We start from the raw sequence: 16,771 nt of genomic DNA, 5'->3' as shown, positions 1-16,771 counted from the left end.
TCTGCACCTCTGACAGCCAGTTTTGTTTGTTTGCGGGGAAAGAGATTGATAGTGGACCAGAGAGAACCATGAACTCCTGGTTCCCAGGCAGTGCTGCATTGTGGCTTATAAACTGTGGAGACCTGAGGGTCTGTCTCCTGGTTCTATTTGGGGCTCCCAGGAACCCCCTGCCCCCAGTCTACAGAGCCAGCATGGCTCTGGAAGTAGAATGTGAGGCCACCTTCTGTACTGGACTGGGGCCTCCATTGGATGGGACACCTGCTGTGAGACCACAGTAGGATGAGAAGGGATGGGGATCTCCCCTTATGTGGCAGCCAGGTGTGCAGTGGTGCAGGGTAGCATATTTACGTCTCTGGACTTGGCACCTGGCTGGTGGCATCACACACACTCCCCCATGTAGTCTACTAACTGAGGACCTGAGGGCAGGACAAGGTGGCAGCGTGCTGAATTCAGAAGAAAGCATTGAGAGCTGGGTGAGGGCTTTCTCACCTCATCTACTTCGTGCTTTCTCCCTGGCTAATTTTCCACGTTTGATGACTAAGCTTACATTCTCCTCATCCTCATCACACTGAGAAACACTGATATTGACTTCTTTAAAGTGTTCGTTTACTGACCTTCTGTTCAAGAGGTACAGCCTGGGAGGTCACTTGGTCTGTGGCCCTGAGGGTGAGGCACACTGGCTGGCTGCCCGGCGGGTCAGTGATATGGAGGGAGACGGTGGAAGGCAGGGGCTGTGTTCCACAGCTGCTTGCTGCAGGCAGCCGGGGCATAGCGCACTGAGTCAGGGGTCCCAGGGGCAGCAGAGGTGGCTCAGTGACCTGGCACCCTTTATCAAGTGCTGGGTATACCTGCTTGGTGCTAGGTCCTCACACCACGGCACGCTGGACCCAGGGCTTCAAGGCCTGCATTGGGTAGGCAGAAGGTGGCCAGGCTGAGGCATCGCCAAGCCCTGACCATGGTTTTCGTTGTGTTTTCTTTTGAGGATCCATTCCAAGGAGTATTTCAAGGAGAAGTACGCTGTGGACGATGTCCAGTACACGGACGAGGTAAGTGGCTGACGGGGCGCTGCCTCGTTCTGAGCAGCCCTGGACTGGCAGTAACCCCTCTGTTCTGGCTTCTCCCTCCACTGTCACAGTCTGGGGACAGTGGCCCTCAGGAGCAGCAGAGGAGACGCAGCAGACACCTCTGACTGAGGAAGCTGTTCTTAGCCTGGGCAGTGCTTCTAACTCAGGTAGCAGTGTCTGGCAGTCGGGTTATGGTGACCACTGCGGTCCCTCTCTGTGAGGCAGCATGCTTGCTAGAGGGACACAGGTGTAATCAGAAGAACCCCAGGTTGTGAATGGCTCGTGAGAGGACAGGAATTGGGGGTCCCTTGACTTGAATCTACCTTCTAGCCTGGCCGCCCAGCAGTGTCAGGCAGTGTGGGTAAATACATCAATGTCGTCCTGAGGCTGTGAATCTGCCCCGTGTCCAGGAAGATGAAAGGGGTCTTTCAACTTCCACCGCTGACAGAACAGGGCTGAGGCAGAGCTGGGACCACAGTGAGGAGCTCCAAAGTCTGCGTGAGCAAAGCCTTCTGATACTGTGGCCACTGCCTGGCACACAGGAGGCCTCTCTGGTTCATCCCTGGGTGCTGTCACAGCTCCATGTTCTGTGCATGTCAGAGCTGGACAGAAGTCAGCACATGCCATTGGAGATCCGGCCTGGACCTGGCTGGATCAGCTGGACCAGGCACTGTGACCACATTGCCTCAGACCACTCTTGAGAGTGGACACATGCTAAGAGCCGGGGCTGCCAAGCTATGGAAGCAGCTTAGATGCCTGTTGACAGATGAACGGAGAGGGAAAAAAGGGGTGTGTGCACACAGTGGAGTGTTGTTCGGCTGTGAAGTCACTTGCAGGAAGTGACTTCATTGGATGGCATTAGGGACCTTCGTGTGAACGGAAAGAAGCCAAATGCCACGGGTTTGCCCTCAGATGTAGAGTCTGGGTCAGTGGTTCTCAACCTTCCTAATGCTGTGACCCTTTAATACAGTTCCCCATGTTGTGGTGACCCCCAACCATAAAATTATTTTTATTGCTACTACATAACTGTAAATTTGCTACTGTTACGAATGCTAATGTAAGTAGCTGTGTTTTCTGATGGTCTTAGGTGACGCCTGTGAAGGGTCATTTGATCCACAGAGGGCTGTGATCCACAGGTAGAGAGCTGCTGGTCTGGATTCTATAAAACCTATCTGTCCTGTGTGGTGCGCAAGCAGAAGGGTTGTTTGGGAAGCGGAAGGGGACCAGTGAGGGGAGGAGGGAGACCAGAAATGGGGAATATGTCCAAAGGCACGCGAGATCATATACGAAAACATCTTCATGGTGCATGGCTTCTGAGCTATGAATATACATTAGTAATTTCTTTTGAAAGACCATGGTGAAGAAGAGGTAGAAGTAGGAGAGGGGAGGAGCTTGGAGGGCTAGGGCTGGGGTTTCAGAGTAGAGGTGGTCATGTGATCTGTCCAGTGGAGACCAAGCAGAAGCCCCCTTCCCTCCGGGCAGGGCACAGCTCTTTTGGGGTGACAGCACCAGGTGAAAAAGCAGGTTTTTGGGGACCCTAGCCAGATGCACCGCACTGTGAGGAGCCTGCCTCTCTTTGCTCAGCGTTTTGTCCTGGCCCACTTGCTCTGGGGCAGACAACTCTCCTTGACCTTGGGCAGACCAGCCTCAGCCCCATCCTGTACAGAGGCAGCATGGTCCTGCCTTGAGTTCTGTAGCCCTGGAATGTGCCACCCACAGATTATCATCCCCATCCATCAAGGCCCTGCCCCGACCCCATGGGTGCTCTCGGGATAGCTTGTGGACACTGGCACTGTCTGGCTTCTGAGCTGCACCTGGCCCTCTCTTGTCTCGTCTCTGTCTTAAGAACCTGGTTGTTGGCCTTGCCGTGTCTCTCCTGCACTCTCCCTCCTAGTCTCAGAGGTGTACAGAGGCATTTAGGCCCGGAGCTCCACCCAGCAGCCCAGGGCATGGGATAGCACAGGAAGTGACTTCACAGATGAAGTCACTGAGGCAAAGTAATACCCTGTCAGGTTCCCAGGAGAACCTCAGTGAAGGAGAACGCTCACATACTTGCGCCACAATCCATGTCTTCAGTGCCTTTGCCCTGTTGCACCATGGAGAGATAGGCAATTTATTATTTTAAACATGTATTATTTTATTTTACATGCATTGGTGTTTTGCCTGCACACATGTCTATGCAAGGGTGTTGCATTTCCTGGAATTGGGATTACAGACAGTTGATTACAGACAGCTGCCATGTGGGTGCTGGGAATTAAATCCGGGTCTTCTGGAAGAGCATTCAGTGCTCTTAACTGCTGAGCTATCTCTCCAGCCCCCAGTTTATTATTTTTTTTCTACAAGGTTTCTAATACTTATTAGTATGTATTAAAAAATATTATTATTTTTAAGTATGTGTCTGTGTCTGTGTGCATGTGCTTGTGAGTGCAGTACCAATGGAGGCCAGAAGGGGGCTTCAGATTTCCTGGGGTTATGAGTTACAGGTGCTTGTGAGCTGCCCAATGTGGGTGCTGGGAACTGAACTCTGGTCCTCTGAAAGAGCAGCAAGTGCTCTTATTCATCTCTCTAGCCCTCTTGGTATACATACATTGTAGAGAAGAATGAGTTTCATTATTACATTTTTCATGTATGTACACTGTATACTTTGATCATACCTCCATTTACTGCTTGTCCTGACCCAGTACTGACTTTCTTCATCTTCTCAAACAGTTCCCTTTCTACTTTCCTTTTCTAGACAGGGTTTCTCTGCCTAGCCCTGGCTGTCCTGGAACTCACTCTATAGATCAGGCTGTCCTTGAATTCACAAAGATCCCCCTGCCTCTGCCCCCACCCCCAGTGCTGTGATCAAAGGTGTCCACTACCCCCACCCAGCTCCCTTCTGTTTTCTTACCTTTTTCTCTCAACTCAAGATTCTGCATATGAGGGAAAACACACCATGTTTGTCTTTCTGAGTCCTGTTAACAAGATGATCTCTGCTGCAGATGACATAATTTCATTTCTTTATGCCATTGTATACCACATCTTCATTCTCCATTTGTCGGCTGATGGGCACCGAGACTGATGGCATGTTACTGCTGTGGATTGTACTACAGTAGATGTGGGCACGCGAGAATCTCTGTAGTAAGCTGACTTTTGGCTATATACCTAGGAGTGGTGTAGCTGGCTGCTACTTATTTTGTGAAGACCTTCATACTGATTTCCATATTGGATGCGCTCGTTTAAAGCCCTGCCTGTAGTGTATAGGGTTCCTTTCCCCACACACTGAGAGGCAGCTTTTGAGAGAGCCTGTGTCATATGGCGTCAGTCTTTAAGGGTGACCTATGACATCTAGAGGTGTTATAATGCAGCCAGTTGTACCGGTCTCTTTTTGTGTGACTCTGTGACAGACTGAATGTTTATTTACATGCTTCTAATGAGGTCGTTTGCTACATTGTATTAGAGAAGAGTGATGGTTCGTCCTTCACCCTGACCTTGTTCCTGATGCTGTCCTTTGGCAGGTGTATCTCCATTACCCTCCAGTCTTGTAGAGTGCATCTCCATGTCATTGTCTTTTAGGGTCTTAACCGTGGGATCTCCCATGATCACCCCTGGAGGGAGAGCTAGGAGAGGCCCTGTCTCAGGGTTGTGAGATGGAGTCCTGCCTGTGGCTGGGCCCCCAATGCTGAGTAAGAACCCTCTCTGCGCCTTTAATCCCAGCACTCGGGAGGCAGAGGCAGGTGGATCTCTGTGAGTTCGAGGCCAGCCTGGGCTACCAAGTGAGTTCCAGGAAAGGCGCAAAGCTACACAGAGAAACCCTGTCTTGAAAAACCAAAAAAAAAAAAAAAGAACCCTCTCTGGGCTGCAGCCTTACAGGTTGACATTTTGCATTTATAACTGGAGGGAGGGGAGAATTCAACTCCCATTTACACTGTGGGGAAAGGAACCAGACCTCCAGATGCAGGACAGTAGAGGAAGAGAAAGCATCCGGCAGGAAAGTCCTTAGTGAGGGTGAAGACTAGCAGCCACATAGGCCGTCCTAATCTTTTAAGGCAGAATGTTAAATGAAAGTGTCAATAGAGGTCAAAGGGCAGAGCCTCTTTAGGGTTCTGGAGCACTCTGCAGGAGCAACAGAATCATTATCATCATCGATTAGCTCTGTTGATCACCGTGACTGCTGTTCTATGGTTTTGATTTCTCTGCTAGAGAGAGAAAAGAGGGCCTTGGACATGCTAGCTGGTGCCACTGAACCACACCCCCAGCTTTGACTGCTGCTTTCCCGGAGGCAGGGGCTCCTCTTAACAGTAGGACAGGTGCTTCACTCTGGGGTTGCTCGTTTATGATGTCTTCCACCCTGTCCCACAGTGAATTACAGATCCAACCCCATTTACAGACAAGAAGGTCAAGACTGAGAGGTAAGAGGCCTCATCCATGGCCCCACAGCTGGGGTGTGGCAGCACTGGGGTGACCCTAAGGCCTCCAGATTCCAGAGGCTGGCCCTTCCGGCTCTACACTTGGCCTGTCAGAAGTGAAAGGCTGACTTGCAGGGGACTTGCTTGTGCAGAAGTGACCCAGGCTTCCAAGGGCCTGTGATTTCCTGAAACTGGGAACAAATCCCACCAAAAGGAGCAAACAGCTGCACTGAGCGCCATGGGCTGGAAGCATGTTCTGATGTGGGCAGCACTCAGGCTTATTCCATCATGGAAGGTGACAGGAAACTCCTTAGGCAGGTGTTCCAGGCCAGTTCTGTGGTGCTCAGCCCTATCTAGCCTTGGCCATCCTTGGCCATCTCCATAAACCAGACAGCTAGCTGCAGCTGCAGCTGCTCTGAAAGAGGGTGGGAGTGATCCCGATCCTTGATGTCTCATAAAGTAAATGCAGGTATCAGAGGATGCAGCTCAGTCGGCAGAGCCTCAATGCCTAGAGCCACATTAACAAGGCATGGTGGTGCACACTGATAGTCCTAGCCCTTAAGAGGTGGAGGCAGGAGGATCAGGAGATCAAGATCAGCCTCTGCTGTACAGAGAATTCAAGGCCTGGACTCCATGAGATCCTGTCTCAAAAACAGGAAAAACACAGATGTTTGCAATGACAGACCTGGTTCCCCTCCTCCTCACAGAAGAGCCAGAGCTTGATTACTGGGAAGGAGTCACTCTGGGGACCCCTGGGAGGGGCTCCCCAGCATTGCTGTGTACACTTGCTGTAGAAGCTAATGTCTAACTAACTGGGAGCTGGCAGGGTGGAGGTGATTTTTGCACTTGCTCTTCGGCACTGGGCAGATGTGTGAAGGTCGCAGGGTCAGTTACTCAGCTGTAGGCAGGCAGGCTGTAAGAGAAACAGCCACAGATGCCCAGGGGTAGATGCTGCCTGCTCCTCACTCAGCCTTGGTATGGGAGGCTTCAGTAGAGGGGTCTATGATGGGGCCACGATTGCTGCCTTGTTCTGAGGGGCTGCTAATACTCTGTGTGTTTGAGAATAGTCAGGCATCATGTTATTGGTGCTATTTTCATTTTAAAAGCAGATTCAAACATTTAAGGGCACTTCAGGCCACTGGTGTGCACTGGTGTTTTGGGAAAGTGCCATGAATAATGGTTTGTTTTCAAGAGTTTCAGTGCTGGGAGGGCAGATCCCTGCATGCGGGGCCACATGGGCTTTCTCAGCAACACAGTTGAAGCGTGTCTAATTCCTTTGTTGAGAGTGACTCACTGGCTTGGTCAGGAGCCCGTGTCAGGTTCCCTTGGGAAGCTTCTGGATTGTCCCCAGGGCAGGATCTGGGCGCACAGGCCTCTGATAAATTCTTCAGGTTCCTGTCCACCTAGTCAAGGCTGCCTGGGAGATGGATGCTGGCTGTGGCCTGCAGCAAGGCAGGCCTTTTAACAGCCCCACTGGGGAGAGCAGACGAGTCCCCTGTGGCATGTGCTCCTGAAGTGAGGCCTGGGGCTGTTAGAGCTGTGCTGTCTAGTCCTGGGGCTACATTCGGAGCCAGCGACACACAACCGCATCTTGTTCCCTTAATTTTCGAGGCACGGCCTCCAATCGGTGTGCTGATGAGTGTACCACTAATGGGTCTCCGTGGGGAAGGCAGATGGAGCTGCTGGGCTGGGAGTAGTTCTGCAGCCACAGAGGTAACCAGGGCCCACTCAAGCAGCTGTGATCAATAAAAGATGTTACTCTGCCAGGACGCAGCGACGCCTGGCCTGCTCTCGGTATCCGGCCTCTATGCATCTGAGCGTCAGGCTTGCAGCGAGGGGGTTTTCTCCTCCATTATTCCTAACCAGCATGTCCAGAGAGTCATTGCGGAGAGAAAAACCATCAGCCCGCACATTTGTTATCCAGCGTCTCTCTCCCAAGGACAATAGCAGATACAATCCCCAAGTGCCTCCTCGCTCCCCGATTCTGCCGCTGTAATTGACGGCATCGTTGTGTGCTGATGAATGTAGACCCTTCATGTCACCGAAACAACACACCCAGGGCCTGACACACTCGGCTCTGTTGGTTTTAATGAGCCTCCCTCCCCTCCAGGAGGAGCAGGCGGGAGGAAAGGACTGGCAAGCCTTCATTTGTGCGACACCGAGGCCGAGGGGCTCAGTCATTCTCCAAGTGGTTACTGAGTGAGGGGAGAGAGAGGCTGCACCTGGGAGCCACTGTCTCCTGCCCAGATGGCTAGACCACGGATGGCGTGGAATACTGACTGACCTTTGACCCTCTCAGCTGGGTCACTTGATTTCTAAATTCTTTTCTTTTCATTGTTACCCCTCCATCCCTTTGTCCTTACCTTCATTTTAAGGTCGGGTCCCATGGAGTCTATGCTAGCCTTGAACTTACGGTCCTCCTACTTCTTCCAAGTTCTGGGAAAACAGGCATGTACTATTATGTCTGCTCACTTGGGTTTGTTGGTTTGTTTGTTTTTTAAATAAACTTCTTTTCCTTATGAGGTTACTGCGTATTTGAAGCTAACCTCAAGCTCACGAACCTCCTGTCTCAGCTTCCCAAATGCTAGATTATAGATGTGAGCCACCATACCATATCAGAAAAACCTTCAAATAACATAATATATATATGCAAATATATATAAATTATATATAAAACTATATATGCCAGGATGCTCACACAGCATTATTTATAATAATTCATCATTAGAAATAATTTATATGTCCAGCCGAGGGAGAGATTAAGTAAATGATGTTGAGTCCATTAAAAGAGAGTTTTCTATAGCCACATGTTAAAATTCTGGGCTTTGCTATTTCCTTTTAGAGAGAGAGAGAGAGAGAGAGAGAGAGAGAGAGAGAGAGAGAGAGAGTGTGTGTGTGTGTGTGTGTGTACGTTCCACGTGTGTGTGGATGCCTGAGGAGGCCAGAAGAGGGTGTTGATTCCCCTGAGCTGGAATTCTAGGTGCTTGTAAGGCAGCTGATACGGGCAACTTGGCTCTCCTAGAAGAGCAGTCAGAGCTCTCGGTCACTGTGTGATCCCTTCTGTCCTGGCTTTGCTGCTTATTAGCTGAATTTCGGCAAGTCCTTTAACCCCCACACAAGCCGTTTCCATCTGTGAGTCCTGGACATCGGTAGCAGCATTTTTATGGGTGGTTAAGTGAGGTGATGTGTGCAAGATGACTGACATGGGCCATAATCAAAGACTTATTGACCGTTTTCCATCCCCAGCGGTAGTAACTGCTAAAAATTGCATGTTTGAAGACTATTTAATGACAGGAAATAAGCGGAGCATATAATTTCATATGATCCAAATGTCATTACAGTTCTCTGTTTCTATGCACAGAGCTGAACTGTCTCTGGGGATGGCAGGTGCATCTTCTCTTTCATGGCTTTCAATATGTTTCAGCTCTTCTCTGGGAGCCTTTTAGTATTGAAAAGTGTGTATACTTATGTCAGAGCCTATCAAAGTATCCACCTTAAATATGTGCAGCATAGTGTTTCGGCAGTAGTGCAGCCAGTCCATTCCAACAGCCCACCTTCCTCTTCTGTGGTGAGGGTGTCAGAGAACTTATGGTTGGGGTGAGGAGCATGACTTGTGTACAGCCCGACAGAGGGCCAGATTGCTCCCAGCAAGGTGGTCAGCACTCTGGGGTGCAGGTTTCCTAGCTGGTGGGTGATGGGTGCTTTGTCAGGGGTGGGGTCGGGGATGGGTGACAGTCAGCTGGGGGTGGGTAGAGAAGGGAGTGAGTGAACCTGCTTGCAGCGCCGGGGTGGGGCTCACAGCCAAGTAGGATGTGTTGGAGTAGTCAAGATGGTGGGAGATGACCCAGCCACCAGTGAAAGTGAGCCGAGGTGTGAGCGGGTAAGCCTGTGTCCTCTCATTCAAGGTACTGGGAAGGAAGCATTCAGCATGCAAGGGCAGTGGCCTGAGGAGGTGGGCATGGAAGCCAGAGTGGAGTTAAGGAACACTAACTCCCCTTGGTTTAGTCCGGGAGATCAGTGGCAGGCAGGGAGGGAGGCATCTGCCCTGAAGATAAGAGGCTCCTGGGGCTGGTGTCTAATGGGATGGATCTTTCAGGAAGGACAGGGAAACTGCACACCATTACCGGCCTTGAGGGTGGGCAGGTCTGGCTGTTTGGAGCCAGGGATCTGTGTGGTGCCTGGAGACCGGTCTCGTGATGAGGGGTGTGCCAGGTTTAGCTTTGCACCCTCTGTACTGTTGATAGCCATAGGGCTTTCTAGAGTCCATCTGCCTCTCTGAGCCGCAGCTTCCTCATCTTAAGGGTGGGGTGGCTGTGGTACCTGTACCGTAGATGAGAGCTGTCATCATTGGGTAGTGATGGTGTGCCGTAGATGAGAGCTGTCATCATTGGGTGGTGATCGTGTGCCCTAGATGAGAGCTGTCGTCATTGGGTAGTGATGGTGTGCCGTAGATGAGAGCTGTCGTCATTGGGTAGTGATGGTGTGCCGTGTGCCGTAGATGAGAGCTGTTGTCATTGGGTGGTGATCGTGTGCCGTAGATGAGAGCTGTCGTCATTGGGTGGTGATCGTGTGCCGTAGATGAGAGCTGTCGTCATTGGGTGGTGATGATGTGCCGTAGATGAGAGCTGTCGTCATTGGGTAGTGATGGTGTGCCGTAGATGAGAGCTGTCGTCATTGGGTAGTGATCGTGTGCTGTGTGCCGTAGATGAGAGCTGTCGTCATTGGGTAGTGATGGTGTGCCATGTGCTATAGATGAGAGCTGTCGTCATTGGGTAGTGATGGTGTGCCGTAGATGAGAGCTGTCGTCATTGGGTAGTGATGGTGTGCCGTGTGCCGTAGATGAGAGCTGTCGTCATTGGGTAGTGATGGTGTGCCGTGTGCCGTAGATGAGAGCTGTCGTCATTGGGTAGTGATGGTGTGCTGTCTCCATTCCACGTTGTTGATGTTTGGACGAGTCGCTTGTTGCTGTGACAGATACCTGAGAGGAGCATCTTAGGAAGGGGAAGGTTTGTTTTACTTCTGGGTCAGAGGGCTTCAGTCATCATGGGTGCAGTCTGTGACAGCAGGAGCATGTGGTGGTGAGTGTCCCCATCACAGCAGACCCGCTCTCCCAGCCAGACCCCACCTCCTAAAGGATTTGCGGCCTTCAAAACAGTGTCTAGCCACTTAACACATGAGTCTGTCTGAGACATTTCCCTAATACCCTCTAAAGTGGGTTTTCTTTTGGTTTCCAGATTGCCAGTGTCCTGACCTCACAGAAGCCCTCTGCCCTCCTCACTTTGGTAAGTGGCTGGTGTACAGGAGCCGTGCAGTACTTGGCACCGAGGAGATGTTTGTCGGGAGCCAAAAACCTGCCTCTGCCATGTGGAGGATTATACGGAAAGAACCTAGGCATAGAGGCGTGTGCAGGCTTGGGAGGCTGAGGCAGGAGAATCAGCGTTAGAGGCCAGCCTGGGCTACCTAAGAGCTGGTGTCAAGTAAACCCAAAAGAGAAACTGAGGAATGGTCGTGTGTGATAAGCAGGGACACCTGTGTCCTCGTGGCTGCTGTGTCTAAGATGCCATCCTCGAGTCTGCCTGGGATGTGCTGGGTCTGGTCTTGTGGCCACAGTGGGCAAGATATCTCCAGACTGGGAGATGTAACCGTGTCCAGCTTACGCTCATGGCATTTCAGGTCTAGATTGTCATTCTTTATTCACACCCTGAGTCCCTATGATAAGACAGTTTGAAAGTCACACTCTTACGTCTTAAGGAGGGCACAGTCTGGGGTAGGGCAAGGGGTGTAGGGTGGGCTCCTGGTATCCAGGAGGGGCGCGGGCGGGGGCGGCTCTCTCACACACACAGCCCTTCTTGCTTCCAGAACGGCTCCTCTCCCCTTTGTTACCTGCTTTATGCAGGAACACCAACCCTACCCCACCCCCACCCCCACCCCCACCCCCACCCCCATCCCCACCTGCTTCCACTGTTCTCTTGGCTGTACCGCTTCTGTGGCTAAGCATGGAGCCTGGCTGTGACGATTGAGGCCAGAGCTGGCCCAGTGTGTTTTTATCTGGGATCGCAGTTGGACAGGGAGGGATCAGCCTGAGATTCTTGAGAAAGCAGGTGGTTTTTCAGAGTGTCCCTTCTCTGGGGTGGCTTGCTTTTCTCTGAATCCCTTGTTTTGTCTCAGTGTGTGGCTGCACCCTGTTGGACATCTGCTTACAGCTTGGAAAGGAGACGGATGGAGGCTGAGGCCATAGTTGTCCCTGGGTATCCATGGAGGGTTGATTCCCAGACCCCTGGAGATACCAACACTACAGATGCAGGAGTCTTTTATTACATTAACCTATGCACACCTCCCGTATCCACTAAGTCATCTCTAGGTTACATGTGACCCCTAGTACAGTGTCTTAGTCAGGGTTTCTGTGTTGTATAAACACCATGACCTAAAGCAACCTGGGGAGGAGAGGGTTTACTCCATCTTCTAGCTTGTAGTCCAGTGTCAGAGACGTCAGGGCAGGAACTCAAAAAGGACAGGGACCTGGAGCTGGTGCAGAGGCTGTGAAGGGATGCTGCTTACTGGCTTGTTCCCCATGGCTTGCTCAGCAGGCTTTCTTATGCCAGATAGGAACACCTGCCCGGGGTGGCACTGCCCACAATGGGCTGGACCTTCCCACATCCATCACAATCAAGAAAATGCCCTACAGGCCAATCTGATGGAGGCATTTTCTCAACTGTGGTTCCAAACCTCTTCTCAAAGGACTCTAGCTTGTGTCAAGTTGACATGAAACTAGCCAGCACGATGCCCTGTGTATACGGTTACACTGTCTTGTTTAGGGGATGATGATAAGAAAAAAATCTGCAGCTGTAATTGTTTTTTTGTGTGGTGGGGGGCTGTTGTTGTTTCTTTTTTCAAGTATTTTTGTTCTGTGACTGTTGACTCTGTGGTTACAGAACTGGGTAAGGTATCTCAGGGTCTTGCCTGTCTTGCCCAGCTCCTGCCGGGGCCTGAGTATCTGAGCAGTGTGAACACAGTGCCCTGACCCATCCAGACCAGTCCCTCGCTCTGTACCTGGGATACCTCTGCCTCCTCTCCCTCTACTTTCCTTCTTTCTTTTTGTTGGTTGTGGTTTTGTTTTTGAGACAGAATGTCTGTATAGCCCAGGCTAGCCTTGAACTGGTCATCTGCCCTCCTCAGCCTCCCCAGTGCTAGGACTACAAGCATGCACCACTGTAGCTGGATTTCTGTTTTTCACATGCACTGGGGGAAAACGTTCCACCTTTGCTCTGGGGCCCAGCTCAGCACTCCCCTGCTATGGAGCCTGTTTGTCAGGAAAAGGCTAAGGGGCAGGACACACTGGCCTGTGCAAGGTAGGGTTCTCTTCCATTGAGTCTGGCTGGAAGAGACAGACAGCCCTCGGCCCGCCTGGGGATGCTTTGTGGGTCCGTGTGTGACACACCTGTTCTCATACTCCCCTTTCTCCCCACAGCGTGGTGTCAACACAGACAGCGGCAGTGTCTGCAGAGAGGCCTCCTTTGAGGGCATCAGCAAGTGAGTCCCTCCTCTGCCCGCTCTGCCTTTGTCAGCTGACCTCTCCCAGGCTGGCCACTCGAGATGTGACCTCTGGGAGCGCGCTGAAAGTGGATTTGATCACATGTTTGGAGAAATGTGTAGAGAAGCAATTGGTGTAAAATCACTCCATCTTTTACCTGAGGGAAAACACCCCTCTTTGTTGGGCTCCGTCTTGGAGAAGCCCTGGGAGCCCTGGACTCTGTGTGGCAAAAGTAGCTGTTTTCTTTCTTTTGTGTCTCACGTGGATTGGGTGACTATGTGTGTGTGTGTGGGGAGTGAGTGTGGGTGCCAGGGCGTGTGAGGTCAGAGGACAACTTGTAGGGGCTGGCTCCCTCCTTCTACTGCGTGGATCCTGGAATTGAACTGAGGCTGACAGGCCAGTTCACCCTTGAAGACAGACTGCCCACATCGACAGCCTTGTTTTGTTTCTGTTTAGCCCAGGCTGGCCTAGAAGTGGCCCATGCCGTGGCTCTGAGCTTTGTAGTCTTTTTTTTTGTATCAACCCCATCCCCAGTCCTGGGCCAGCCCAGCTCTTAGCAACTCCCAGTGTCTGCCACTGCCCTAACCTTTTACTCCCTCCCCAGCTAAGCTCTGGGTCCAGCCCCCTAATCCCTACTCAGGAAATAGGTCCCTGAGCGCCCCTGGAGATCCCTGGAGCGCCCCTGTCTCCTTGTCACACCTCAGCCACGCCCCCAGAGAGCGCTGCCTGCTAGCTGCATATATGCTGCCAGGTCAGGCTGGGTCCTGGGAGGTCCGGCTGGAGTGGCCGGCTGCTACTGTTACAGTTGGGCCCTTGGGGCAGCAAACAGTCGTCAGCCCTGCTCCTGCACCTGAGCCTCAGTGTCCCCAACCACAAGTGCTCTGTAGGTACCGTGTCCTCTGTAGTCCTTTTGTGGACGGAGGTGGGACCAGCAGAGCGCTTATAATTATGGATGAGTCTCAGCCGCAGGAGGGAATCTGTGTATGCGATGGAGGGGTGATTAGAAAGGATTATGAGCTCATGAATATGTATCGTGTCTCCAATGATCAGAGCTGTGGGGCAGGAGCGCTGGGTATCCAGTTTGCTTCTTTCATGGCACAAATGGCTGCATCCTCTTGGGAATTTGCCCTAAGTGGCCTGGTGGTGACCAGCCCGGCTTGCTGAAATGCCAACTGCCAAGTCACCGTCTACCTCCTAATACCCCAGCACTGCCAGGTGCCTGTGCCCCAACACCCTGCTCACTTTTCTCAACCCATACCATCTGCAGCCTCTGCCTGGGTCTCAGCCATGTGGGAAGGGCCCTGTGCTGTAAGTAGGTGGCTGGCTCTCACTGCCTGGCTCTGTGACTTTGGCCACCACATGTAACACAGCACTGCTTCGGTGGTGGGGACCGAAGGAAACAGCTGGGGGCCAGAGCCTGCATGGTAGCTCAAATCTGTTACCCCGTGAGCCTTGGTCTCCCTAACTGTGTGGTAGCCAGGTGGACCCAGCGTGGTCAGCGGCCTCAGTCCTGCTTGGCTCTAAGCTGCAGTGTCTGGACCCTGCCCCAGAGGATGCTGAGTTTCTCCCAGACTGGGATCTGGTGGATTATGTGACTAGTGAAGCCCTGGGGTGAAGATGCTGAGGCAGATCTCTGCACTGGGAAGTTTCACTAAGAAAAGCAGGTGGGACCCACATGGCCATCACGGTCACTGGGGGCCAGAAGCGGAGGCCTCATCCTGCCTCACTGAGAGGATTCCCTGCTGCAGACTCCAGCCTTGCTCTCCTCTCAGCAGATCCCAGCTTCTGCCCCTTGCTTCTCCCCTGAGTCTCTCCAGTCCTTCTCAGAACCTCAGTGGCCTTGTGCCTGTAAACCTCCACCCCGCAGACACCTTGAGGCTTGTCTGTCTGGTTTTGCTTTTGAGACAAAGTCTTGCTCTATAGCTTAGGCTGGCCTGGAGCTCACAAGTCTCCTGTTGTAGATGTGCACCACCGTGTCCAGTTTGGAGACCTTTTCCTGAGAGCCAAGGACTGCCCTACGTTTTCCCGGTCTTTGAGGGATGCACATATGGTGGGGGGCTCCTGTGGTATTCCCTAGGCCCCGTAGCAACTGAGCTGGGCGACAGCTCTCCATGCTGGGTATGGGCTGGGCTTGTTTCTGCACCCATGTGATGAGCTGTTGGCCAGAGTCCGACAGCTGATCTCTGCTTTGCAGTGTCTGGCCTGCGTATGGAACCCATATTCCCTCCTCTCTTTGGTCCAAAGTAGGCTTGTCCCTTACATCCTTTTCTCTGGGCCTCATCCCTCACGGTCACCCTTTGTGTAATTTCAGGTGTTCCTATGCTGGGACGAGATCCTTCATCAGTGTCCTCTACCCACATGCCGTGGGCACTGACTTGGGGTCCTGGCCACGGGGTCAAGTGCCCCTAGCCCCTCCCAGTTAGAAGTCATGTCTGTGTTCCTGGGCTCTGGGTATAGTCCAGTGCCGTGCCTCTTACCAGTCAGGTAGCTAGCACCTCAGTTCCGTTACCCACTGGTCTGTGTGCCAGGCTAGGGAGAGACCTTGTCCTCAAGGGCCACTGTGACTCAGGCCTGCGTGTACCTGCCTGCCAGAGTTCCAGCTGTTTGCTGGATAATAATAGCCTGTTTCCTAAGCAAGATGAATCTTGCTGTTGTCCTAGTTTCCAGTGTGCAACTGCTGTGTCCCCTGTCACCTCTCACTGCCAAGATGAAGCTCCACATTCCTGGGGTTTTTGCTTTTGACCCCTTTAAATGTCTCTCTTGAAATGCCTCCATCTTGGATCTCTATTTGACCTTCTGCCTAGCCGGATACTCAGGTTTGGCCCTCTCTGTCCTGATGAGCCTCCCAGGCTGCCAGTCCCCTTGGCCTGCATGAAGGAGGGGTAGCAGTGGCCTTAGTGGTCCACCCTTCCCAGAGCCTCTGAGCTGTGATCCAGCCAGGGAGTTGGTTTGTGACTTTACTTGGGGTGTGTAGCCTTAGCCTCAGGCTTTCCTCAGCTACCTAGGGCCAGAACCAGGCCTCCTGAGGCCCACAGCAGCGTGGGCGCCTGGTCTGAGAGTGGTGGAGACAGTAGATGAACAGAGGGAAGAGGGAGGTGGAGGTGAGGGAGATGGTAGACATGTCAGAGGTCAGAGAGATCTTGCTGGAGCCACAGGTCGCTGGGCTCACAAGAGGCTATGGCTTCTGCTTATTTTGTGATCTTTTGTGTTGAGTGAGGGGTCTGCCCATGGTGCCAGGCTTAGCCCTGTGGTCTTTGTGTTGAGTGAGGGGTCTGCCCATGGTGCCATGCTTGGGGGCCCTGTTGGATCAGAGACAATTCCAGGGAGTGTTTAGAAGAAGGCCTCTCCATGAGCTCGGGTAGGCATATGGTGGACAGGAGCAGGATTGGGGACTCATTGCCAGGCCTTGCTGTGGGTGCAAGGGCTGCTCTGTAGGCTGGAGCTGGGAGAGGCAGAGATGGGGGACAGACCTCTTTTTGTGGACTCCAGGCACCCAGGACCCCTGGAGCACTCAGCTCCTGCAGCTCAGATGTCATAGATCTTTGTTAGTGTCCAAGGAAGTAGGTTTTAGGGCAGAGTTTCCTGAGATAGAGAAACTGACCATGAAGGTTCTTTGGAGTGGGCATGTGGCCTGAGCTGAGGGCCACCCATCCATCAAGAGCTAAGACATGTAATGGGGATGCTTTCCTGGTATGAGACCATCCCCCTTCCAGACAGGCAGAACCCGTGCCCGGGAGTTCTGGGTGGAGAGAGCAAATTACAGAGTTCGCTGTTTCATGCCGTCATCT

General features: G+C 52.3%; 1 protein-coding gene across 1 annotated transcript in view; it reads left to right on the top strand.

The window, feature by feature from the left end:
* Positions 1-16,771, top strand: part of Pepd (peptidase D) — a 132,960-nt gene that overhangs the window by 19,197 nt on the left and 96,992 nt on the right. The window contains exons 4-6 of the mRNA XM_059274996.1: positions 983-1,046; positions 10,687-10,734; positions 12,921-12,982. Of these exons, the coding sequence (XP_059130979.1) occupies positions 983-1,046; positions 10,687-10,734; positions 12,921-12,982 (174 nt within the window). The remainder of the gene's footprint in view (positions 1-982; positions 1,047-10,686; positions 10,735-12,920; positions 12,983-16,771) is intronic.

The sequence above is a fragment of the Peromyscus eremicus genome, chromosome 1 (genome assembly GCF_949786415.1).
Source record: "Peromyscus eremicus chromosome 1, PerEre_H2_v1, whole genome shotgun sequence".
In the NCBI taxonomy this organism is placed as follows: Eukaryota; Metazoa; Chordata; class Mammalia; order Rodentia; family Cricetidae; genus Peromyscus; species Peromyscus eremicus.
The sequence above is the reverse complement of the archived record's forward strand: the minus strand, read 5'-3'. Positions and strand labels throughout refer to the sequence as shown.